The sequence below is a fragment of the Prionailurus bengalensis genome, chromosome B1 (genome assembly GCF_016509475.1).
Source record: "Prionailurus bengalensis isolate Pbe53 chromosome B1, Fcat_Pben_1.1_paternal_pri, whole genome shotgun sequence".
NCBI classification, from domain to species: Eukaryota; Metazoa; Chordata; class Mammalia; order Carnivora; family Felidae; genus Prionailurus; species Prionailurus bengalensis.
In genome coordinates this window covers 114893295-114919673 of record NC_057344.1, presented here as the reverse complement: position 1 = coordinate 114919673, position 26379 = coordinate 114893295, and the positions used below count along the sequence as shown (strand labels likewise).

The following is a 26379-nucleotide window of genomic DNA, read 5'->3' as shown; positions in this document are numbered from 1 at the left end:
CACTTCTACTTCAGCTTGATGTCCTTTCTTGGAATTTGAGCTTTTTTCTTTCTCTCCCTGAGGAACACCCATCTCCTTCCTCTTTACAAAGAGCCCAGTATAAAGCCTGTATATCTGCTTGCCTATACAGCCCACAAAGGAAGTCTTCCCACTTAGGTGAGTACCAAGTCTTATTAGAAGGATGTAGGCAGGAAAACTCACTGCTCTTTTTATTTTTAAATTTTTTAATGTTTATTTGTTTTTGAGACAGAGCATGAGTGGAGGAGGGGCAAAGAGAGTGGGAGACACAGAATCCGAAGCAGGCTCCAGGCTCCGAGCTGTCAGCACAGAGCCTGATGTGGGGCTCAAACTCACAAACTCACAAGTCATCATGACTTGAGCCGAAGTCGGATGTTAACTGACTGAGCCTCCCAGGAGCCCCGAACACTCACTGCTCTTTAAGGCTTCGCTAGTAAAGGACACCTGTGGCTGTTCTCCCAGTCCCCAAAAGTATGATTCGGCTGGACATACTTGGCAGTTGGAGTCACCTTCACACTGGGTCCTTGACCTGTGTGATCCTTTAAAACATCCTTTAAAATATGTTTATTTTAACCCATTTAGAAAAAAAAACACCAGAAACAGTTTGCCTTCTTTTGGAACTGATGCTATTCTTTCTTTACACTTCCGCTCCAGAGCTAACGTCAACTCTCCTGCCCTCTGTCATAACATAGCCTCAAGAGATCTGGACTATCTGGGCATTCTGAAGAATATCAGTGACTCATTACAGATGACATCGTTCTGATCTTGTAGGAAGAGAGGTAATATACTGGAATACACTATATAGTATCCTAGAGTATGCTAGTATATTAGAAACCTCTGTAAGACATGTTTGCTCAAGAAGGTGGGAGATGAACCCTACCAAGAATCAGGGATCTATCATTTCAGTAAAAGGGATGATGGCCACATTATAGATACACACAATGGTGGCCTTGAAAGACAGTGGCAAGGGAAAAATTTCCAATGGTAGAACTTTGAGTTGTGCGTCAGATCATCCACTTGGTGTGTAAAGGAGAAGTGAGGTGATCATGTGTATGGATTCATGAGCAGTGGTGAATGGCTTGGTCAGCTGGTCAGGAGCCTGAAAGAAAGTGTCAGAGCCTGTGACAAAGGGGGTAATGGGTAAAGGCACAGGAATGAATACATGGAGTACACATCACATGTTAAAACGTTTTTGTATCACCTGTTAACATCCACCAAAAAGCACCCACCATGAAAGAGGTACTGCACAACCAAGCAGACAAAATGACTTGGCTAGTTGACATTAGCCACTTCACAAAAGGCAAAGTGGGTACATGGGCAGAGTGGTCATAATGGCAGAGATGGAGGCAATGTGTTGGCCCACAGGATGGACTCCCACTTGCCAAGACAGATGTAACTATTGCCCCTTCTGAATACCTAGTCTGAGACCAAGAGTGAGTCCCTGACATGACACTATCCCTTGAGATCAACTGGCCTCTTGGTGACAAATTGACTACATTGGGCCCCTTCAGTCTCGGAAGAGCCAGTGGTTTATTTGCACAGGAATAGACATCTATTTAGGGTATGGGTTTGCCTTTGGGTTTCCTACTTACAGAGCCTAAGCTATAACCACAATATAGGGGCTTATAGAGTGCCTGAGACACATGGAATCCCACAAAATATCATCCAAAGGGGAATCCACTTTACAATGAAAATGGGTAGGGCGGGCCCATGACCATGAAATAGGCTGGTTGTATTACATTTACATTATCCAGAAGCTGCCACTCTGGTAGAGCATTGGAATGCCCTTCCCGAATAAAGGTACAGCTAAGGAGCCCACTTAAAGGTCATACTCTGTAAGGATGGGGTGCTATCCTTCAGATGGCAGTATCTGCACCCAGTCAGGGACCTCCATAAGGCACTGTGTGTCCCCAGGAGGATCCTAGATCCAAGGGGTGAAATCAGGAATGGCCCCACTTACCATCGATGACTCAGTGTAGAATTTTGTTTTTCCTATCCCTACAGCTTTGGAATCTGTAGCATTCATTGGAGCCTCTGGTCCCCAAAGGGGTGTACTTTTGGGGAGGGACAAAGTCAGAGTTCCACTAAACTGTAAGCTCCAACTGACACATGAGGACCTTGGACGCCTTGCATCTAGAAAGCAGGAGTTGGAGTCACCATATTGGCAGAGTTAATTGACCTTTATCTGTAGGAGGAGGTAGCACTGCTGTTCCACAGCGGGGGAGGCAGGACATCTGTGAAACTCAGATGGTACACTTTGATATCTCTTGGTACTCCTTGTCTAATTGTAGCTGTGAACGGATAGTGCCTCAGCCCTGGCTTGAGAAGGGCATAGTTTCCAGAGGAATGAGGGTTTGAGACACACCACTACTAGGACGTCCAGAAGTGATGGCCAAAGGTGAGTGGAATGTCAGTAGTGGAGAAGGGAGATGATGAGTACCGGTTGTGGCCCTGAGACTACTTGCAGTGACAGGAGTTGTAGTTTGCTCCACGAAGCTCACTCTTCTAAGTCTCCCCTGAGAAAGAGAGATGCACTAAGGAATCGCTGAAGAGCTGCTCCCCAGATGTGTGGGCAAGTGGATCCATGTGGTACAAGGGGCAGACTATGGCAGCCATGGGTGTGCTGCTCCATTTCCCTTCAAGAGGGAGCCTGTGGTGAGGAGTGCAGTCAGCCGACAGCCGCTAGCTACAGCATCTTCAAGATCCACAGCAGCATTCAAGCTGGATATGTGTTCCCTGGGAGCTCCCAGCCAGTGAGGGGAGACAGTAGGGCTACCAGGGCCCGGTCATCTCTGCCCAGCAGTTCTTTATGGGCAAGCCGTGCACTGGCAGGGACTTTTCACAGAGCTGCATCTCAGTCCAGGCTCTTCCTGCTCAAATCTTCCCTCTGACTCTTCTCTTTTCATCCATGTCAGACCTGAAAGCTTTTCCTGACTACTGCTTCTTTGCTTCTTTATCTTTCACAGGAGTTACCCCCAAGCCATCTCTTGTACTTTCAACTATCTTGGGACTCAATCTAGAGACCCAGAGGACCCAAACTGACACCCAATTGTGACATCACAGAAATGAAGGGATTACCAGGAACCTCATACACAGGTAGTCTCTGTTACATCCAAGAACATGTCATTTATTTCCAGATCTCTCCTCCTTATTATGGAAATCTAATTTACAGGCAAGGAAGAAGAGTGGGAGTATATCAAAGAATAAAGTCTTAATTTTCTATTTTATACTTGGAAACATATAACGCGGGTATGGGTTGCTTTTGCCTTCTGCAATGAGAAAAGAGAACAAACACTGAGCATGCCCATGAGAGGGTGCTTATAGGGGTGTTGACCTGTGTTGTGAAAGATCTGATGATGTGCTCCTTAGAAGCCAACCACAGATATCTCTATACCCCCTCTTCTTTGCCAGCTCCTGGGAACCAACCTCAGCATTATCCAGCCAGAATCCACAGGGTCAATTATATTTTTAGGAGGAAAAAAGTATTTAATAATGAGACTTTGCTTTTTTAAATAGCTTTTTAATTAATGACAAACTCAGAAAGGAAGATTTTACATTTTCCTCTCAACATCCCTCTCAGTTATCATGAAACAGCCACAGCAGAATTATTCTCTCTTTTTTATGCAACAAAACCCAAAATACAAAGTTTAATAAGTATTAGGAAGGCAATAGAGAGATAATGGGAAGTCAATACTAAAATACTAAAATTCAAATTTCTTCCAAGTTCAGTATATTGGCCTCCAAGTGAATGTCTCACGATATCAGCATGTTGCAAAGAGAATCTGGAGGTCCCATATTTCCTCACTTCCCTTTGCAATGTGTGATTAGAAGTGTGTGTGTGTGTGTGTGTGTGTGTGTGTGTGTGTGTGTTTGTACATGGGCACGCGCACCCAAAGCTCCCTCTCTTGTGTGTGTGGGAGTGTGCTGGGTACTGATAAACTTGATGAGAAAGGAAGATGATTGGATGGAAGTTAATTTCCTAACTGCCAGGTAAATGAGTGGACAAGGCGTCACAACCTGACTTAGAGCTGAGGTCTCCTCACTGAGCACAGTGCTTTGACTACTGCTGCCGGTCCAGCTACATCTTTGTGTTTCTGAATATATTTCTTGTGTTCTTTGCTGCTGCCGGGCCCCCACCACGACTCCACAAGATCTTGATTTACCTAGTCCTCTGCCAGAAGTCTGATTTATCCATTTACTTCTTTTTAAAAAAAAATGTTTATTTATTTCTGAGACAGAGGGTTTGCATGAGTGAGGGAGAGGCAGAGAGAGAAGGAGACAAAATCTCAAGCAGGCTCCGTGCTGTCAACACAGAGCCGGATGCACGCCTTGAACTCACAAACCATGAGATCAAGACCTGAGCTGAAACCAAGAGTTGGATGCTTACCCAACTAAGCCACCCAAGTGCCCCTGATTTATCCATTTGCTTCTTAACATTTGTTGTATGTGATTTTTTCCAAATGGCTTTGATTTTTACCACCCCTAGTGTTCTGTGCAAAACAAGGGTACGCTTTTCTAGTAAAAATGTTTTGGTTTACATCATCTTTGATTATAGCCCCAAAATACATATAAATTAAATCAATAAAGAATGGTTCATTCATATTTTAAGGCACCACGTCTCTAAAGTTAAGGAACCTATTGTACTTTGCTCTCTCATTTCAAACATTAACACATGAGAAGTAAAACCACCAACTTGATATTCAGTTTGAATCATAAGTTTAGTAGAATAAATAAAGTACTTTCAGAAATCGCAAGTAGGGAATTAACAGGCTAGAGACTGAACTAATAATCTTGACATGGTTTGGCTTTCACTCGGCTTATTCTTTTCACTCTGTTACCTTTTTATTTACACATCTAAATGAAATGCAAATTCTGTTAGAGGGTACAACACAGGTACTAACCGAAGAGACACTTCCATTCATTCTCTATAACCCTGGATATTTATCCTGCTTTAAAATGTTAATCTCTCATGTCTTGAGCCTCTTACTGAGCAGCGAGTGCTTATCTGTGCACAATCCATTTCTCTTTCGGCTGGGATTTTCTCTGGGATCCGAGGTGCCTTCACTGAGCAATTCCGAGTGTGCTTCGTTAGGCATCTGCAAGACAGGCGCAGGCGCACAAACTCCAGCAGGCGCGCCCCCCTCCGAGCCGCCCGGCCTCTGCAGGGCCGACTCAACAGGCCAGCAGGCAAACAGGACGCTATGACACTGGCTGTTCCTCTCTAACCCTGGTGAGTATCTTCTGTGGACCTTTGAAATGTGAGGTCAGCATAAAATCTGGGACTCCAGGGGCGCCTGGGTGGCTGGGTCGGTTAAGTGTCCGACCTCAGCTCAGGTCATGATCTCATAGTTTGTGGGTTCAAGCCCCACATGGGGCTCTGTGCTGCTAGCTCAGAGCCTGGAGCCTGCTTCGGATTCTGTGTCTCCTGTGCTCTCTGCCCCTCCCCCGCTCTTCTCATTCTCTCTCTCTCTCTTTCTCTCTCTCTCTGCTTCCTTCTCAAAAATAAATGAACATTAACAAAATTAAAAAAAAACCTGGGACTCCAAGCCAAAATTTCAGAAATGTGTTCGCTAACTCTAGCATCCGATTCTCATCGAGAACTCCCTTTTTTGTAGGCTCCTTTTCTTTTTCTTTTTTTTCTTCAACGTTTTTATTTTTTTTTTATTTTTGGGACAGAGAGAGACAGAGCATGAACGGGGGAGGGGCAGAGAGAGAGGGAGACACAGAATCGGAAACAGGCTCCAGGCCCCGAGCCATCAGCCCAGAGCCTGACGCGGGGCTCGAACTCACAGACCGTGAGATCGTGACCTGGCTGAAGTCGGACGCTTAACCGACTGCGCCACCCAGGCGCCCCTGTAGGCTCATTTTCAATGCTTGCTCAGTTTTCAGCTACGATTCTGTCCTAGCCTTGACAAGCTGCTCTTAAACTGCAGGTAAGAATTGATTTCTAGGATCGGTTTGTGTTCCACCAAGAAACAGAAGCAGTCCTGTTAACAAACCATTTTCTCTCAAAGGGCCTAATGTTTTTCCATGAGAAGGACCTTGCTGAGGGTGCCGTATGTGCGGGCAGCTTCGAGGCACTGAGTGTTCCTTTGTGTGTCCAAGTCATAAACAAATAGCAAATTATGCAACAAAGCCTCTCAAGTTTTTGCCTCTCTGTTTCCTGAGCTGGGGAGCACTTTCTCACACCCTGGGCAGCTCAGGGAGAGAATGGAAAGGCCCTCTGCTGGAAGCACATCAAATGCAGAAACTAGGCCACTTGGTGCCAGATGGTTCTCAGGCCCCAGAATTTGAAGTTTATACTTTAGTTCACTTCAGGACCAAACCCTGGCATTTTGGAGCCACCCTGCTAACGCTTCTGCTGCTTTTAAAGAGTGATGTGCAGTGGGGCGCCTGGGTGGCTCAGTCGGTTAAGCGTCTGACTTCGGCTCAGGTCATGATCTCATGGTTTGTGAGTTCCAGCCCCGTGTCGGGCTCTGTGCTGACAGCTCAGAGCCTGAGGCCTGCTTCGGATTCTGTGTCTCCCTCTCTCTCTGCCCCTCCCCTGCTCACACTCTGTCTCTCTCAAAAATAAATAAACATTTAAAAAAAAAAAAAAAAGAATGGTGTGCGGGAATCCGAGGCAGCGTCAGGTGACCCTCCAACAGGAGGATGCTTAGGACATTTTTAATCATTTCTCTTTTTATTTTGAAGGCCCTCTTTGCAGGCTGGAGGAGTTTTTTTTTTTTGGAAGGAGGTTATGGGAGTGATCCAGTAATAATGGTTCTTTGGTTTTATTCCTTTCAAGTGGTAGGATGCTTGCCTTGAAATTTAATTGTGCACTCAAAATTGCAACAGTAAGCCAACCCTAGCAAAGGTGGATTTTATTCTAAAAATTATTGTACAGTTTTTTTTAAAATTTGCATTCCTTTCAGTTAATTTTCCAAAGTTTTAACCTTTTCCTCTAAAAACAGAGTAGCAGACTCTTACCTTTGTTCTGCACAGAGTATTCTCAGAGGTCACACTCTCACTTTTGGCTCCGATGGCTTCTTCCACAACTACATCAAGGGAGATATAGTGGAGAAGACAGGATGACATAAAATATTAAAAAAAAACATTTTTGGGGCCCCTGGGTGGCTCAGTCGGTTAAGCATCCAACTTCAGCTCAGGTCATGATTTCGCAGTCCCTGAGTTCGAGCCCTGCATCAGACTCTATGCTGACAGCTTCAGATTCTGTGTCTCCCTCTCTCTCTGTCCCTCCCCCTCTTGTTCTCTCTCTCTCTCTCTCAAAAATAAATAAACATTGAAAAAATTAAAAAAAATATTTGTGGTATCTATAGAAGTACGCTTCATGAAGAATTAAGAAGTAAATGTAATGTGTTTAAAACATGTCACTATTAGAATTGCTGCTTTTAAACTTTTATTGCAGCATTCCATCATTATCATTTACAAGTGGCACTGAACCTGCTAGGTATGCCTCCTTCACGTTATTCAAAGGAAATTCGGGGCGCCTGGGTGGCTCAGTCGGTTAAGTGGCCAACTTCGGCTCAGGTCATGATCTCGCGGTCCGTGGGTTCGAGCCCACGTCGGACTCTGTGCTGACAGCTCAGAGCCTGGAGCCTGTTTCAGATTCTGTGTCTCCCTCTCTCTGACCCTCCCCCGTTCATGCTCTGTCTCTCTCTGTCTCAAAAATAAAAATAAACGTTAAAAAAAAATTCAAAGGAAATTCTTTGGCCCACCGTCAGTAATGCTCCAGCTCTGAGGTGACTTTGAAGCAATGGTGACAGATTTGCCTATCCTACACTCTTCCACCCAGCCCTTCAGAAGGACCCGCGTTAATGCAGTGTGTGAGAAAAGTGTGCCAGGGGTGAGTGTGAGTGTGCCCTTGGTCCAAAGACAGTGACTACATCACAAATAACTTGGGCTGACTCTCAACTTTTCCAAGATCGATCATCTATGTTGTATGCTCTGTTATTCCTGGCTTCTCAGCCTTACCCTAACCCCAAACGTCTGAGAAGGGAGCAGAGAAGTTGAATTTTAAAGATATAACTATGCAACCCCAAAATATCTTAACGTTGGACAGTACGTTATGTGTTTCAACATGGTTTTTACATTCCTAGTTTACTTTCTTTTTTTTTTTTTTTTAACGTTTATTTATTTTTGAGACAGAGAGAGACAGAGCATGAACGGGGGAGGGGCAGAGAGAGAGGGAGACACAGAATCGGAAGCAGGCTCCAGGCTCTGAGCCATCAGCCCAGAGCCTGACGTGGGGCTCAAACTCACGGACTCACGGACCGTGAGATCGTGACCTGAACTGAAGTCGGACGCTTAACCGAGCCACCCAGGCGCCCCATACATTCCTAGTTTACTTTCAATCTCAGTTTATGCTCATAACAGAAAAACAAATTAACCTACCGAATTATATAATATAGGTAAGCAAAAGCTAAATTCCTATGACAGGGATAATTCTGAATGGCAAAAAAAAAAATCCCTCAAAAGTTAAATGTAATAAGTAAAATAGACAAGTCAAACGGTTCAGCATATAGCAAATAACTGTTGACCTGTAACCTGTAATTTTTATTAATAACGTTTCTCGCATTTTCATGGTACAATGCCGAAATACCATATCCTCCCGCGTCTGTGGTGCATAGTACAATGCAGACATGCAGTTTTTGAAAAGCAAAAACAGATAAGGGCGCCTGGGTGGCTCAGTCGGTTAAGTGTCCGACTCTTGATTTCGGCTCAGGTCATGATCTCACAGTTCGTGGGATCGAGCCCTGAGTTGGGGCTTGGTATTTTCTCTCTCTCCCTTGCTCTCTGCCCCTCCTCCACTCTCTCTCTCTCTCTGTCAAAAATAAATAAAATAAACTTAAAAAAAAGTGAGAACCAATAAAAATAAAGTTGTGTCATTTCCTTAAAAACCTAGATCTGTAGTTACGGGAGTGCAAACAGAAATTTTTGATTTAACTAAGAGTCTACATAGTTATTATTTTCTTTTTCTAGTTCTATATACAAAGTCATATGTTCATTTCCAACTGCCTTCACTTCTGTCATGAAGAACAAGCACAGTCATGTATGACTGGGTGTGGGACAGGGTGGCATCTTAAACATCTGTGAACAGACCTGTTAGAATCTCATCGAGTTGGTCCACCATAAACTTGGCATCTTCTTCAGTGAAGCACATAGGTGGTTTTATTTTAAGCACATTTCTATGAGGTCCGTCGGCACTGAGAAGCACTTGCTTTTCTTTCATCCTAATTAGTGCAGGAAATATATGTGAGTGCACACAAATGGTAACTAAGATTATTTAAGAATGATGTAGGGGTGCCTGGGTGGCTCAGTTAAGCATCGACTCTTGATTTCAGCTCTGGTCATGATCTCGGGGTCGAGAGATCCAGCCCCGCATTGGGCTCCACACTGATCGCACAGAACATGCTTGGGATGCTCTGTCTCCCTCGCTCTCTTCCCCTCCCCCGCTTGCAAAAAGGTTCCCTCCCTCTCTAGAGAGAAAAAGAAAAGAAAAGAAAAAAAGAATGATGTGAACACAGAGCAGTTCAATATTCTCATGCACGTGTCTCAAACTTCCCTTATTTGGAGAGGTGGGAGGAAGTAAAGGAAGCTTTCAAATGGGGGGGGGAGGGGCATCTTTCAAGCCAGGATACCAGTCAGGTGTGGGGGCATATTTACTTGTAGATGACATGTTGAGCCTCATCTGTGGCGGGGGTCCTTTTCTGCTGGTCCTTCACCAAGTCAATTCCGATAAACAGGCCAATGCCCCTGAGGAAGGTAAAGAAAGAAAACTTGACAGATACTCTATCAGACACTGCACTGTCACAAAAGATTAACATTGTCCCTAAACCTCATTTTCATTTAAAGCTGGATATGATTCCCTGTAGGGGTAACTGTTACTGATTCTAACAAATCCAAGATACCAACCCACTGTCACAGGTCTTTCTAGTTTTTGAACCAAGTTGTTTTTCTCATCCAGCTTTTTTTTTTCTTTACTTAATTGTAAAAGAAAAGTCTTAAAAACAACCTTCTCATACTACTTAGCTTCTCAGGACATTAATGATGATAAATATGTAAAGTTTATATATATCTATGAAAAATATCAAGTTTTCCGGGATGTCATTTTATTTATGTATGTATGTATGTATTTATTTATTTATTTAATGTTTATTTTTGAGAGAGAGAGAATGAGTGGGGGAGGAGCAAAGGGAGAAGGGGGTACAGACAGAGCTCAGAAGCGGGTTCCATGTTAAGGCAGAGAGCCCAATGTGGGGCTCGAACCCATGAACCTTGAGATCATGATCTGAGCCGCAGTTGGATGATTAACCTCCTGAGCCATCCAGGTGCCCCTCCAGGATGTCATTTTCAATAATTTTTGAAAAATTATTTAGAGTTACTTTAAGTTCCTTCTTCCCATCTTTTACAGGCTAAAATTATACCGGCTTTATTTATTTATTTATTTATTTATTGAAGTATAAAAGTCAAGAAAGGTATACACCCAAAAGTTAACAGTGGTGATATCAGGGTTCTGGATTAAGAACAAATTTTGTTTTTTATGTTTTTCAGTATTTTCTAGATTAAATTTTATGTAATTTATTTTAAGTTTATAAGATAAGTTATTTTCATTTGGAAAAGTGAGTAACCATATGACAATCTCATGATAAGCACACCTGATATCTCCTATTAAAGTATGTTTAGCCTTCTGTTTATTGAGTAATTCAGTAAGATAATCCCCCACTCTTGTGGCATTTCCTTGAAGGTCTTCACTTTCAATTACATTCAGGACAGCCAAACCAATAGCAGAAGATACTGGATTTCCTCCATACTGCAGAAAAAAGATAAAAACATAATAGTTGAATTAGTGGTATTGCTTCATCTATGAGAAATTTGGCTCATACATAAGCAGATAAAGATATAATTTCAATAAGTTTTTCTCTTGTGATGCAAACTTTTTAGATTTAGGATATAGTGTGATTCTATTTATTTACGACTGAGTGAAAATTCATTCCGAATCATAGTCTCCATGCCGCATAATTGGTATGAAGGACTATCATGGAATTTATTAGTTCATCCAAACCAAAACGAGACACTGCGTTGGGAACTAAGAATTTCAGAATGTGGTTCAGTGAGGGGGATGTGGACTTCGGTCCCTGAACAGTTGTGTGAAAACAGCTACGCAATGACATTTTCTCCAAATAATTTATGTCCTCGGTTTGAATCTTACTATTAGTTGTCACAAGTCCTAATACACGTACTGCACAAACTATAATAATTTTTCCAAGCTTAAAGTTCATGACTTTTGGGGGTAAAACCAAGGAAATAAAATTTCCCAAAGATAGGAAATTTAGTATCTCCTGTGACAGCCATATAACATTTATAGTACTGTATCATCTAAACACTTTAGAAATGCTTGGGGAATTTAAATGTGATACAAAATAAAGGCGATCATATCATCTGTGAGTGAAACATAACCTGTAGAGTTTAGTAAGGCAACCATTTATTACAAGAACAATTAATCATTTTAGGAAGGGGAAAGATACACAAGGAAAAATACAAGAATTATGCCAGACAGAACGAAATATGGTTAGATCCAAGTTTGGCTAGTGTCCTGGGGCGGTTAGCTGGCAATACTGAACTTTATTCTTTACTACATTGGCAAGAAGTGTAAGAACATGCATTATTTTTCCCTCTTAGCATAAACTGGGAGGCCAAAATTTACCGTATTGAAGTATTCCATCCCAGAACTGCTGAAGGCCTCTGCAATTTCTTTGGTTGTTACAACGCATGCCATTGGGTGGCCATTGCCCATTGGTTTCCCCATTGTGACAATGTCTGGAACAAAATCTTCACCATGCATTTGGAAGCTCCAGAAATGTTTTCCAACTCGGCCAAAGCCCACCTGAACTTCATCAGCTATAAACACACCTCCTGCTCTGTGTACATATCTGAAAAGCAAAAAGGAAATCTAATGCCTTCGGGTCACAGAGGGTCCCCAAACCCACCCACGAAGATATAGATTATGGAGGACTTGAAAAAATGTCGTTAACTTGAGGTTTGTAATCATTGTCAAAAACATTTCAGCGCTCAAATCCCCAAAGCATCTACGTGATGTCACTGACTTTGCAATATAATCACATTATTTCCAGACTAGACATGTTCTATATTATGGAGGTTTGTGCTGCTTGATGTAAGCTCTACTGTGGCATTTTAACCGGGAAGAGAAAGAAGTGAACCAGTAGTGTTTAGCAGGGTTAATCTTCCAATTTTACTGATTGGTAAGCATGGGCACCAGCCAGAGAGGATGCCAGGCTGGGGAATGGAGCAGGGTCCTGGAGGCCCCCTGCTGGACCACATACACCCTTTATTTGCTGGATCTTGGAAAGGTGGAGGGGCTCCGGGGAGTCCCGGTGTGGCAGGCATGCCTAAGTGGCTCTTCACCAGCTAGTCTGCAAGTACTTCAATATTTTAACCAGTATTGCCTTGTAGAACTGTCACAGAGCCTTCAGTCTGACCAAGGATGCCCAAGTCAAGTACATACTCTGCCACTTTCTGGAAGTAGCCTGCTGGAGGAATTATTTGTCCGCCACAACTCTGCATGGATTCAGCAATAAAGGCAGCAATCTACACAAGAGAAGATGGGGTCAAAGTCCATTAGGTTCCCCTTGAACCCCCTAAAAACGAGGACTTTTTATAGAGCAGGTTATTTTGGGTGGGAATGTGCCTGTGGCAGGTGTCAGACAGGCCATTTGATGACCAAGAAAAGATGTCCGTGCTGGAAATGCAAACTGATCTGAAGCATCAGTTTTGGAAATTCCACAGTACCAGTGGAACGGTGGAGAGGGCGACTTCCATTTCTCTGTTACTAATTTAAATGCAGTGTTTTCATGAGGACTGGCTGAACGAGAATGATGTTTGGATCAGTCTTTGATATGAACTTCTAAAAAATTACCCAGGTTCTAAACCCATTCCTGTGGTGCCTGTTTCCTCAGCTTGGTGAATGAGGATTGCTTGCGCCCAGAATCTGCTCTAAGGAAAGGGGAGAGCAACTTGTGGCCACGCGCTTTAGTTACTGCGCCTTATTTCTAGTTCTTACCCTGACCCAGGCTTAACTCAATGGAATTAGGCAGTTCACAAAAGGAACTGCAGATGAAATGCTCTGGAGGGGAAGAAAATGGGGGGCAGAAAATAGATAACACTGAATCAAGCGGAGAAAGCATAGACATAGTATGAGATATGAAGTCAAGAGAACCAGACTACATCTTAGTAACTCTATTACCTTGGCTTACGTTCTTCCCTTTGGAATATTTCATTTACCAGCTATAACATGAAGCCACTGGACTTAAGAGATTGCTTCTCTAAAATTCCCTGACCTTGTAAGCACATCTAATATTCTGAAGCATCCATCTTCTATTTGCTCATTGCTTTCAGCATTCTTAACAGGAAAGCATCAATTCAATAGCTACTGAATGCTAATGTGCTCCAAAAGCTATGGGAACCTTTGCAGCAGACAAAAAGACCATGTGATCTTAATAATGTAAGCATTTCCCTGGAAGAACTGTTTACCGTTTGTGTAAAGAAGAATAGGCTATGCTTGAATAAGAAAAGCCAAAAAACAAAACAAAACAAAACAAAACAAAACAAACAAAAAGGAAAGCATATGAAGCTCCCCACAACAGGTAGAGCTGAGGGCTAGCTGCGCAGATAGCACATCTGAAGATATGGAAAATGAACGGAATGGAAAGAAAACAGTTAAGAAATGCAAATGACTCTCCAGGCACTAAGATAAAAATATTTGAATTGGAAAAAGCAAAGACTTCCTTTTCATCAAAATGGAGGTTTGCTTTATTGCCATGTTGATGCCATAAGCCAGTTTAAACGCAAAGCACATGTCAGGGCGCCTGGGTGACTCAGTTGGTTAAGTGTCCTGTCGGACTTCGGCTCAGGTCATGATCTCGCAGTTCCTGAGTTCAAGCCCTGCGTTGGGTTCCATGCTGACAGCTGGGAGCCTGGAGCCTGCTTCGGATTCTGTGTCTCCCTCTCTCTCTGCCCCTCCCCTACTCGTGCTCTGTCTCTCTGTCTCTGTCTCTGTGTGTGTGTGTGTGTGTCTCTCTCTCTCAAAAATAAATAAACATTCAAGGCAAAGCACATAAGTAACCCCCAAATGGGCTGAGAATTGATGTTAAGCTAGTAGGGTGACGACTGAGAAAATGGAAACTCTTACTCTGGGGGATTCTGGTGCTGTCTTAGAAGTCTAGGTTCAGATTGGAGAAACATCTTTTCTGCCTTGGCTAACCCGGGCTGTGCAGCTTTGGGACAGTTGAACCAGTTCAAGGGAAGCACCAAGGCATCCTGGGCCTGGGAGCCTGCACTGGTTCTGAGGTCCCAGGACCACTGTGCCTCTTCCCCTCCCTCCATCATTTGGAAGAGTCTTTCCTAATCCTCTCCTCCCCTACCCCTTTGGACCATAGTCTGCCTCCCACTGAGAAGGGGAGAATTAAGCCATAGTGATTGCATTTCTAGAATAAATAAAAATAGATAGTTTTAGAGGCATGATTATAATAATGAACTTTTAAAAATATGAACCAAGTGAAATGTAAGCAGAGAAGAGCAAAAAGGGCATTGCGCTCTAATCCTTTTCGCCTCTCCAATTCTCACAATGATTTCGATCCATCTTATAAACAATGTTAAGATGTTTTCAAAGCTGCAAATACCAACCTTCCTTCCACTGTTATGAGCTTCTTCAATAATTTTCTTCACTTCATCTGCATAAGCGCCGGCTGGGTCTGCATGATCTTCTCTGTATTTTCCTCTGTAAGTATCTGGAGTTGGTGCCTGAAAACAATCAAATGGTAGGGTTTCTCAAGATTTACTTCTCGGACAAATGAGCCTTAAAAAAAGGGCATTTCGGGGTGTCTGGGTGGCTCAGTCAGTGAAGTGTCCAAATCTTGATTTCGGCTCACATCATGATCTCACGGTTCACAGGTTCGAACCCTGAGTTGAGCTCTGTTTTAATGCTTCAACAATTTGATTGATTTCTTTATTGTCTTTCCTATTTATTTTACTTCATAACTCTGTATAATAATTTAGCATAGAGCAATTTAATTTTAAGACATTCATACACAGTAGATTCAACTCTGAATTTCAAGCTGGCATCAGTGACGGAAAAAGTAATTGAAGACCAAAGGCAAGGGGCGCCTGGGTGGCGCAGTCGGTTAAGCGTCCGACTTCAGCCAGGTCACGATCTCGCGGTCCGTGAGTTCGAGCCCCGCGTCAGGCTCTGGGCTGATGGCTCAGAGCCTGGAGCCTGTTTCTGATTCTGTGTCTCCCTCTCTCTCTGCCCCTCCCCCGTTCATGCTCTGTCTCTCTCTGTCCCAAAAATAAATAAACGTTGAAGACCAAAGGCAAAAATAAAATAAAATAAAATAAAATAAAATAAAATGACAACTGTAAATACTAGCTTTCACTACAACTATACTAATTTGCTCATTGTGACACTCATCAATAGATTTTAAACCACATCCTGTCATTAACTAGCCTTTTGACTTTAGTAAGTCACATAACTGCTTTAAATCTTAGTTTCTTTTTCATAGTTTTATTTTGATGAAAGGATCGGACTGGATTATCACTAGGCATTCTTCCAGTTCTAACTTTCTGATTCTTGGATTCTAAGATACTTACCACATGCACAAATTCTTTCTTGACATCTTTGCCCTTTCGGAATTTGTATGGACTGATCTCAATTAAAGATGATAGGTGACCATGGTAAGCACTGAAAGGAAAAAGAACAGTAACCAAAATCACTCAGCAAAGGATGTTTTTGTAGTGTATGAAAACCAGTATTCCTAATCATCCGGGGAGAATCTAAACCTTGGTGCCAGATTTAATTCTACAGGGTCTAAGTTTTCATGGCAAGACTGGCATTTAATTTGTCCAGTTCTCCTTATTCATGTAATAAAACACATAGGAAACCAAGTATGTGTCCTCATAGACAATTTTTTTTTCTTTTTTAAATTTTTTTCAACGTTTTTTATTTATTTTTGGGACAGAGAGAGACAGAGCATGAACAGGGGAGGGGCAGAGAGAGAGGGAGACACAGAATCGGAAACAGGCTCCAGGCTCCGAGCCATCAGCCCAGAGCCCGACGCGGGGCTCGAATTCACGGTCCGCGAGATCGTGACCTGGCTGAAGTCGGACGCTTAACCGACTGCGCCACCCAGGCGCCCCAGACAATTTTTTTTTTCAACAGGAAAAAACCCCTTAATTTCTTAGGATGATATTAGATGTACTAAATTATATTGTCTACATGTAAAAAATTATTTTCTATAGCTTCATGAAAAACTTTGTCAGTATGTATTCTTTAAATGTATTTGACAGTTACATTCTAGTAAATTTTAAAAATAACTTCATATCCCAGAATGGGCTGTGTTTCTGTCTGGAATGGTTTCTGTGGGATGTCTGATTGCATAGGCTGGCCAAATACAAGTCAGGAAGAGCATGAGATCTCTTCAAGAAGAACTCAGATTGAGAGGTAGCCAAGTGGCTATGAGATTCCTTTCTCTCACTTAAAATACAGGTGGCTATAATATACCCTTTTCTGTTTCTTTCCCAAAGGCATAATTAAGAGATCTGGAAAAGAAATTTTAAAAAGCCCAGGAATAGATAAAACAAAGAGAGAAGACTTCCCTTAGCATAGATTAACGCATGCTACAAAGCCATAGTAATAAAGTTAGTATGCAGAATAAGAACAAGGAGAAGACTGGGGCAGAAAAGGACCTCAGAGACACATCCACAAATAAATGTAACACAGTGGACACCAGGTGGGTTTCATACAAGGCAGCAGAGGAAAATGAAGAACATTTTCATGATATAGGGAGTGCAGTGGGTGTAGAGGGAGAGATATTAACAAAACTTAGAGACACAAATTGTACAATGAAAATTTTATCTATTTGATTTGATCAAAATTAAAGATTCCTGGGGCGCCTGGGTGACGCAGTCGGTTAAGCGTCCGACTTCAGCCAGGTCACGATCTCGCGGTCCGGGAGTTCGAGCCCCGTGTCAGGCTCTGGGCTGATGGCTCAGAGCCTGGAGCCTGTTTCCGATTCTGTGTCTTCCTCTCTCTCTGCCCCTCCCCCATTCATGCTCTGTCTCTCTCTGTCCCAAAAATAAATAAACGTTGAAAAAAAAATTAAAAAAAAAAAAAATTAAAGATTCCTGTTGAAGGATATCATGGACAAAGCTAAAAGACAGATGATAGGGCAGGAAAGGATATTTGAAATGTCTCAAACTAAAAGAGATTAACTCTATGGTGGTTCTTAACTCTGCCTGCATAGTAGAATCACTTGGGAAACTTAAAAATATATACTTCTGATTTTCTTTACTTGGTCTGGCGTGGGGCCCAGGCACTGGCATTTAAAGAAATTTCCTAGGTAATATTAAGACACAGTCAAGGTTGAGATCTTTTGATCTAGACAATACAAGTAAACACAAACCAACAAGAAAAGGATGGGAACCCCAACAGAAAAATGGGCAAAGAACACGAACAAGTAATTCTCAGAAGAGAAATCACAAATGCATGTAAGTTTATGAAGAGATACTCAAACTCATCATTAGAAACCTTCAAAGTTAAGACAACATTGATATCATTTTATAGTCACTGGACTGGCCAAAATTAGAAAAAAAATGAGAAAGCAGAATACTATTAGGTTTTGGTGGGGATAGAGGGAAATGGAAAATTTCATGCACTGTGTAGAGTGTTGCAACCATTCTGGAAGCTGATCTGGTAGTATTTAATCACATTAGGACCACAGTACCCCTATGGACTAGCAATCCTGTTTCTGGGTGTTTATTCCTAAGCACTTCTTAGAAAGGTCCATAAGGGCACACGTACAAGGATGCTCATTGCAGACCTACTTGTGGTAGCTAGGAGCAACGGACAGTGACAGTATCCATCAGTGGGGGGAACCAGACCCCCACTGAGCACCTAAAATGCATTGGCTCTGAATTGAGATGTGCAGTAAGTGTAAAACATACACTGGATTTAAAGATTTAAAATATGAAAAAAGAGGGGCACTTGGGTGGCTCAGTCTGGTCAGCATCTGACTTCGGTTCAGGTCTGATCTCACCATTTATGAGTTCGAGCCCCACATCAGGCTCCGTGCTGACAGCTCACAGCCTGAAGCCTGCTTTGGGTTCTCTGTCTTCCTCTCTCTCTGACCCTCCTCCATTCAAGCTCTGTGTGTCTCTCTCCCTCAAAAATAAATAAATGTTAAAAAATTTTTAAGAAAAAGAGAAATCTCAATATATCTTACATTGATTAACTATTGGAATGATATTTGCAAATATATTGGCTACTGGAAAAATTTAAATGTCCTATGTGGCTCACATATTTCTATCAGACCACACTGAATTAGAAAAATAGATGTACATCTAGCAATATAGTCTTGAAACAGTGCTGAGGGGAAAGTTTGAAACAGAAAAAGATCTATGACAATTTTTATAAAATTAAAACAGATTCACAAAATATAATATATAAGAACACAAAAATAAAAGATATACACTAGACACATTAGAATAGCTGTCTATAGGTGAGGGAGAATGGAAATTTAAAAAGAACCAACAAATCAACTGTGGTAGGCAGAACAATGCACCCCCCCACCCCCCAGATGCCCACATTCTAGTCCTTGGAACCTAGGAATATGATACATGGCAAAGGGAACCTTGCAGATGTGAATAAATTAAGAATCTTGAGATGGAGAGATAATCCTGGAGAGTCAATGTAATCACAGGTGTCTTCACAAGTGAAAGGAGGAGGCAGGGGGTTGGTGGTCAGAGGTTGAGGATGGAAGGGTGGGGGGGCAGGGCAGTGGAAGGGAGGGACTCCAAGCAAGGAATGCAGGCAGCCTCTTGAAGCCCGGCAAGGCAAGAAAACAGAAGGAGCCTTCAGAAGGAGCACAGTTCTGTTGACACCTTGATGTTGGCCCCATGAGACCCATTTTGGATTTCTGACCTATTCCCTCTGTGAAAGAATACATTTGTGTTGCTTTAACCACTAAATCTGTAGTAATCTGTTATAGCAACAATAGAAAATGAATATGCCACTCAGCACATAAAACAAGAGAAGCCTGTATAAGGGCAAGAAATGAAGAAGAAGTTCAATTTAAGCTTCTGCGTCTGATATTAGTGGAGAGGTAGAAAAAAATTAGAAGAAAAAATCTTAATAAGGAATGGAGGTTGTCAGCTTTCTTGTTTAAATGTAAAAATTCATGTTTAGAAGGTGAGATTAAATGACTGTTAATAGTCACAAACTAAGGAGAAATTACTATCTTTTACTTGGTTTCTAAAATAAGAAATTTGTCCTAAATTGTTGGGGTCCCTGGGTGGCTCAGTTGGTTAAGCATCCGGCTTCGGCTCAGGTCATGATCTCAAGGTTCATGAGTTAGAGCCCAGCGCTGAACTCTGTACTGACAGCTTGGAGCCTGAAGCCTGCTTGGGTTTCTGTGTCTCCCTCTCTCTCTGCCCCTCCCTAGCTTGTGCTTTCTTTCTCTCTCAAAAATAAATAACATTAATTTTTTTAAATTTGCCCTAAGGCATTATCTTTTAAATTAATTATAGTGGATAATCACAATAATGATGAGAATGTATAGAGTTTTAAGACATCAGTTATGTTTTTATTTTGAGAACAATTGAGTTATGCAGTGTGGTGGCTCAACAAACAGTTATGTGTAAAAAGCAAGCCCTGATTCATGCAAAGCCCATTAGCCATGACCACAGCATCCAAGAGATCCTCCCCCGTTTGCAGGAACTTCAACAGAATTAGGAATTCTCCAGGCCTAAGCTGGCCTTGATACCTTAATACAGAATAAAAATCATTGTGCCACCCTCCTCCACATGGGCTTGTGGTATTTGGTATGGACAGGACCAATACGATTTTGTGTCTGAAGGAGCTTCTTGCTTAGAAGTCTTGCATCCAAAACTTACTGGTCAAGAGTGATCACATCTTGGTGGCCTCTGAACTGCCGAGCCAAGCGTAAGGCTAAGTCATTGGCTTCAGATCTAAGATAACACGGAGACAGGGATCAACATGACATAAGCTTAAAAAAAAAAAAGTTTCAAAATGTTAATTACCAAAGTTGTAAGATCCCAGTTATTCAGAAATGGATGGAGAAGTAAGTTGCAGTCCTCTCTTTCCCCTTCAGTCTTGCTCACCCAGCAAATCTCACTTCATCCTTCCAATACAAGTTCCCCAGAGGTCTTCAATAAGGAATGAGACACACAGAAGAAACCCAATTCAAAGGATATGCTGCTCAGCTCAAATTTCAGCCTAGTTCAGCCACATTAGTAGGTGGCGGACTTGGAGGATGTCAGGAAGCCCGCGTTAAGCCTCATCTCGGAGGAATGGCAGTGCGACAGCCCCTTAATTGGACCACAAAACTAAGTTCTACTGACCCAATATTTGATCAGCTCCTCATTGATAAAATGAAGATCATAATTTTTCTTTCTGGTTTTGGCAGTCTAAATACACTACTCAGACACAGAGGAAGAAAATAATCATTTGTGGGATGTTTGCTCTCTGCCAGACATCATATGGAGTGTTTTGGTTGCATTTATTCTCAGAACTGCTCTGTATGGCGGGGGCTGCTGTCTCCTTTGTATGGATGAAGCAATGCCTCAGAGAGGTTAAGGAGCTCTCTGAGCTCTCACAGCTAATAAGCTCTCACAGCTAATAAGAGGAAGAGCCAGCATTCAGACTGTTTAACTTCAGGATTATGCTTTGTACCATCCCAGGCTCTGCTGCCTCCAGTCTCTGGTGACAGTGCTCTTGGAAGCAATCCTTTTTGACAGTGTAGGATTCTTTAGAAGTGAAAGGCAAATATTATGGTATTTAATTCATTGAAGGCAAAGGAATGCTTTATAACAACAAATTGGATCCTAAAATTTCTTCATTCTTTACAAAGAAAAAGGAATGATCTTCTGCCTACAAAATTGGTTTTAAAATCTCATTGAAAAGAGAAATGTGAATCACAATATCATATGATCAAACAGTTACAGAATTTCTAATAGTTTTAATCATATATACATACACATAATTTTTAAAATATGAGTTTAATGCTGTATGTACAGGTCTCCTCCCAATATAATATTGCATTGTGAGCTTTTCACATGTCACTATAAATGTATTTTCAAACACATATTTTTAACGTCTGCAGAATATTCCATAGAATGGATACAGAATAACTTGAATTTACGGAACTTAAAAGTTGGAACATATCTATTCTTTTGAATTTAGTCCTTCCTTTTTTTGTACTTGTGTTAGGGAAATGTTTAATTGCCTAAGGAAACAAGTCAATCAAAAGTCTTACAGGGGCGCCTGGGTGGCTCAGTCAGTTAAGCGTCTGACGTTAGCTCAGGTTATGATCTCACGGTTCGTGAGTTCGAGCCCCACGTCGGGCTCTATGCTGACAGTTCAGAGCCTGGAGCCTGCTTCAGATTCTGTGTCTCCCTCTCTCTCTGCCCCTCCCCTGCTCGCCCTCTATTTCTCTCTCAAAAAATAAATACACATGAAAAAAAATTTAACAAAAGTCCTACAAAAGTTATATCCGTTTAGTAGAATTCCTTCTTTGCTGAAATCCATTATTCGTGCTTCAAAAAAACTGCCCAGGCCCTATTGATTTTTAAAAAATTTTTTTTAAATGTTTATTTACTTTTGAGAGAGAGAGAGAGACAGAGTACGAGTGGAGGAGGGCAGAAAGGGAGACACAGAATCTGAAGCAGGGTCCAGGCTCTGAGCTGTTTATACAGAGCCCAACGTGAGCTGAAGTCGGATGCTTAACCGACTGGGCCACCCAGGCGCTCCTTTATTTAAAAAAATTTGTTTTAAATGTTTTATTTATTTATTTTGAGAGAGACAGGGTGAGCAGGGGAGGGGCAGAGAGAGAGAGAGAATCCCATGCAGGCTCCGCAGGATGTGGGTCTCCAACTCACCAGAACATGAGGTCATGACTGAGCGGAAATCAAGAATCCGAGGCTTAAGAGGCTGAGGGACCCAGGCAGGGGGTCCCTATCGATTTTTTTAGCTGCTTCCTCTAGTGTCTGAAGAGGTGAGTGTCATACGACTGGTTAGGTTTTGTCACGTGAGAACCAGCTTGGATATTTTTGCCAGGGTTACAACCCAGGTGTCTCTCCTTTAGGGATACTAAAGCATTCTAGATATGCTTTCCTTCCCTTTCACCAAGGGAAGCCCTGGTAATAAAAAGTTGAGTGACATGCACATGTTAATCATCAGTGGCTGTGCCAAAAACCCCGGAGCATGCCGTCCACAAGCTCATGGAGCAAAAGCAGAAGAAAACCGAACCATCAGGGCCCCCGCGTGTGTTCACTTAGTAAGTGGCAAGAATCTCAGAAAAACTTTTTAGACGTCTGCGCTCCACCACCAATCAAAAAGAAAGATACGTGTGAGAGAGTAAACAAAGAGATGAGCGGGAATGGGGGTGGGTGGGAAACTTCGAAACATACCCTGAGTTTGTAAAATAGCAAACAGAGAGCGTCTCCGGCAGGGTTGCTGAAAGGCGCCTGGCATACTCAACAATATTGTCATGAAGGAATCGAGAATTTGTGTTTAGCAGTTCCATCTGTTTCAGGGCAGCCGTGACCACTTCCGGGTGACAGTGTCCCACTAGAATTTAGAAGACAAAGCAAACAAACAAACAAAGAAATTACAATTTCAAATTCCTGGGCAGTGAGGGGGAGTCTGAAGCAAGAAAAAGAGAAAAAGAAAAAGTTGAGCTTCCTTCTCTCCCACGTTGCTCTGTAACTTTTCCTGGCAGGGACGACTGACCCCATTCAGCCAAGGAGCTCCAGCCATTGCAATTCCTGGGACACATATCAGTGGTGCTCTGTCTGCCTTACTCCACAAACGTATCCTTCACGGCACAACAAAGACAGGACATGTACCGTGCGCCACGTTGTTGATGCAGTCCAGGTACTGTTCACCTCTCTCGTCAAACATGTACTGCCCCTGGGCTCGCACTATTTTGATGGGATCCGCAGCAAAGAACACTTTGCATGAGGGCCTAGAGATAATGAAAGGAAACACGTTGGTCTGGAAGGACTGCTCAGTGTTTTTCCTTTTCAATGAAGGTCATGATCAGTGGAAAATTACAGTTACATAAAGGAAAGGGAAACACAACCTGGGTGACATACATTTTAAAAAAAAATTTTCATATTAGCCTGGAACCTTTCACCTTAATCCCCCATTCGTGACCCTGCTCATATATTTCATGTATTTGTGATATGAAATTTGCCATGATTTGACAACTCGGTTTAGAGGCACATGGATCAACTCTGACAGCTCTAATTACACCAACCAATAACTAATTTTCCTTTGGGAAGTTTTGTTCTACCAGAAAAAAAAAACAAAAAAACAAAAAACTTTTTTTTTTTTGAGGTTGACTATGTTCAGGAACTGATAAATATTACAAATATTTAATCCTCCTGACAATCATATGAAATAGGGTTATTACCATTCTCATTTTTATAGGTGAGGAAACTGAGGCTCAGAAAAATCAAGACCCTTGTTCAAGATTACACAGCCAACAAGTGAAAAAAAAACCCTGAATTTGACACTAGACTGTCCTAATACCATAGCCCAAGTCAGTATCTGCTTGTTTTCTCCCTCTCCCTTTCTGGTCTAATTGATAAGAAATCAATAGCACTAAAAGCTAACTATAAATAAATAGGTATTAAATACTATAAAAGAGATTTTATAGGAGACCATTCCCATGTCTTTTGCGTGGTACTTGTCCTGTATCAAATGGATTTTCCGTTCTTAAATAATGAAATCCAATTATTCTTTTAATCCCTTAATCCATTATTTTGAGCATAATAAAAAGTCATCCATATTTTGGGTTACTTGGATGAATGTCTGGAATATAAATTTTAGAATGCCTGGAGTATAAATTTTAGTAACATAGAAACATCACGAAAGTTTTTTTTATCTTAGCTCTATGGATATGTAGAAAGTAAAATAGAATATATTATTTTTATTTTGGTGATTTTGCATGCACAAAAAAGTGCCACATGCATTGGAGGTATTTTGGAAGGTAATGAAATGCTTACATATTAAATTGAAAGTATTTTACTTATTGCGTATAAGTAAAATACTTTACTTTAGAAAGTATTTTAATTATTATATATAGGTAATCTTAATTTAAAATTGCCTCAGATTAAGCATCGTCAGTTAAAAGGAAACTAATATTTAATGAGAATTTCTTATTAGCTCAAACCCAACTGTTAGTTTATACTCCCCGTTAAAAGCCAAAGGAAACCTTTGTCATGAATGTGGGCTAGTAACTGCAGACTTCATCCTCCCTTGCTAACGGTACTTTACACGTTGCACTCAGACTTCAGGTAAAATTCTTCAGGGCTGTCCATGGTGATATTCCTCCTTTCCCAAAATTTCTTCTGCTCACACTAGAAACCATTGGGTTTTCCCTGGAATCTAATTATATAGGATTGAAAACTAACAGAAAAAGACAAGGGGGTGATTGAGTAATGAGGGAGGAATGGGACCATTTTGGCTTCTGCTATGCCGGGTTGAGAGAGTTCCTTCCAAGCAATCTCCCAACAGGCCATCTAGAAACGTCTGGGTTGAGACCAGGAGACCAGTAGGAGCAACCGCCTAGCATTTCTCAGAAGTAGATACTAGTTCTTTTCTTTCTTGCGTCCCTAGTCCTCTCTCAAGTTTACCCATGACAGTGCTTGTTAATTACATGTGAGTATTGCAGGCCTTTGATTTTACAGTGGCCACAATCATCATCTATATTTACATGTGCCTTTTTAGAAACCAGATCATGCTTATTAATCTCACTTGCTCACTCCTGTGAAGCAGAATGTTATTCCTACTCCCACAGAAGAGGAAATTAAAGTAATCTGACAGAGGTCACACAGGTAACATGACACCCTACTAGGACCAGAGCCCAGGTCTGACCTAACATTCAGTGCTGTACGCTTACCGGTATTTTACCGAGTCGTTTATAACACGCGCAAAACAAAAGGAGACTGCATTTTTTCATTGTAATGAGGGCACAGCTTATTTTACCCTTAACAAAGTGTCTTTTAAGGTTTTCTTCTGGCTGGATTAACCCTTTATCTCCTAACCACGCAAGCAAGAAGAAAAAGTTCACTTTAAACAAAAGTTGTCAGAATTAGTTTGTTTTCATAGTCACTGTCGAAAATATTTTTGAGGGGCGCCTGGGTGGCTCAGTCGGTTAAACACCCGACTTCTGCTCAGGCTCAGATCATGATCTTCGGTTGGTGAGTCTGAGCCCGGAGAATGGGCTATGCGCTGACAGGTTAGAGCTTGGAGCCCGCTTGGGATTCTGTCTCTCTCTGTTCCTCCCCAGCTCAAACTCTGTCTGTCTGTCTCTCTCTCTCTCTCTGAAAAATAAAGATTTAAAAAAAAATTTTTTTAAATATCTTTGAGTTCACAGTTTTGAGAGCTTTCGGGGTGGTGGGATTTGGCGCAGGGCTACCCATCCCTGGAATAGTTCCCCTCCTAGATCTATTAACCCTCGTGGGACAACTCTCGCAGCCGCCGGCAGCTCCCAGGCAGCGGCGGGGGGCAGAGCGCCGGGACTGCGCGGGAGCAGGCTGGCGGCGTTCCCTCCCGGCGGAGGCGCGGCGGGCGCCGGGGGCTGGCGCGGCGGGCGGGCTGCGGCGCGAGTGCGCAGGTGCGGCTGCCGGGCGGCGGCGTCTCGCGCTCGGCGGGCCACCGTCCCGGGGGGCCTCGGCGCGCCGCGTTCTTGCTCGCCCGCTACCTGCCCCGCTTCGGCTCCCCGCCCCTGGCGCTAGTTACCGAGCCCTCACCCGATGTGCTTCCTCCTCAGCGCCAGGGTGTCCTGCTTGCTGTACAGCTCGCACATGGTGGCGCGGCTGCCGGGCGCTCCTCGGCTCTCCCTCTCGCCTGCGAGCGCCTGCCTCGCGAGGCTGCCCCAGCGGCGGGCCTTTCCCGCCGCGGTCCCTCGTGGGGTCCCCTCGCCCGGGGCGTCTGGAGTCACTGGTGGCATCAACTAGCTGGGGTCATCTCCCTTTTAAGTCTTGCCCTGCCTTTGCCCTTCGCCAAGCCCCACCCTCCTGTTCCCCCTCCTCCGCCCGGGTGCCCGCTTCGGCGAGTCACCGGACTAGCCACTCATTCGCCACCACCCGTGCCCCTCAACTAACTGACTCCGGCTCCTGCCCTGCTGTTCCCACTACCCCTCCCAATCGTTGCTACTTCTTTGGACTCGCCTTTGATTTCCCGAACTCGACCTTGCCTTTGCCTTTCTTCCTCTTCTGCCCGCGAATTCCCTCCTTCCCACTTTCTTTCTTGTTTCTTTT

The 26379-nt window shown here is 42.7% G+C and overlaps 1 protein-coding gene across 2 annotated transcripts in view; it reads right to left on the bottom strand.

Moving 5' to 3' along the window:
* ETNPPL (ethanolamine-phosphate phospho-lyase) overlaps positions 1-26093 on the bottom strand; it is a 35349-nt gene extending 9256 nt beyond the window's left edge. Inside the window, exons 1-13 of one of the 2 annotated variants that reach the window (XM_043570870.1) lie at positions 25870-26093; positions 22957-23075; positions 22519-22678; positions 19984-20058; positions 15685-15775; positions 14722-14838; positions 12545-12627; positions 11726-11951; positions 10677-10831; positions 9685-9774; positions 9121-9251; positions 6988-7055; positions 4615-5114 (exon numbers count right to left, since the gene is read on the bottom strand). In XM_043570870.1, the coding sequence (XP_043426805.1) occupies positions 4986-5114; positions 6988-7055; positions 9121-9251; positions 9685-9774; positions 10677-10831; positions 11726-11951; positions 12545-12627; positions 14722-14838; positions 15685-15775; positions 19984-20058; positions 22519-22678; positions 22957-23075; positions 25870-26069 (1644 nt within the window). In that variant the 5' untranslated portion in view covers positions 26070-26093 and the 3' untranslated portion in view covers positions 4615-4985. Of the gene's footprint in view, positions 1-4614; positions 5115-6987; positions 7056-9120; positions 9252-9684; positions 9775-10676; positions 10832-11725; positions 11952-12544; positions 12628-14721; positions 14839-15684; positions 15776-19983; positions 20059-22518; positions 22679-22956; positions 23076-25869 lie in introns of those variants that run through there. The other variant, XM_043570878.1, reaches the window with a different exon arrangement.
* Between the last annotated feature and the right edge of the window lie 286 nt (positions 26094-26379).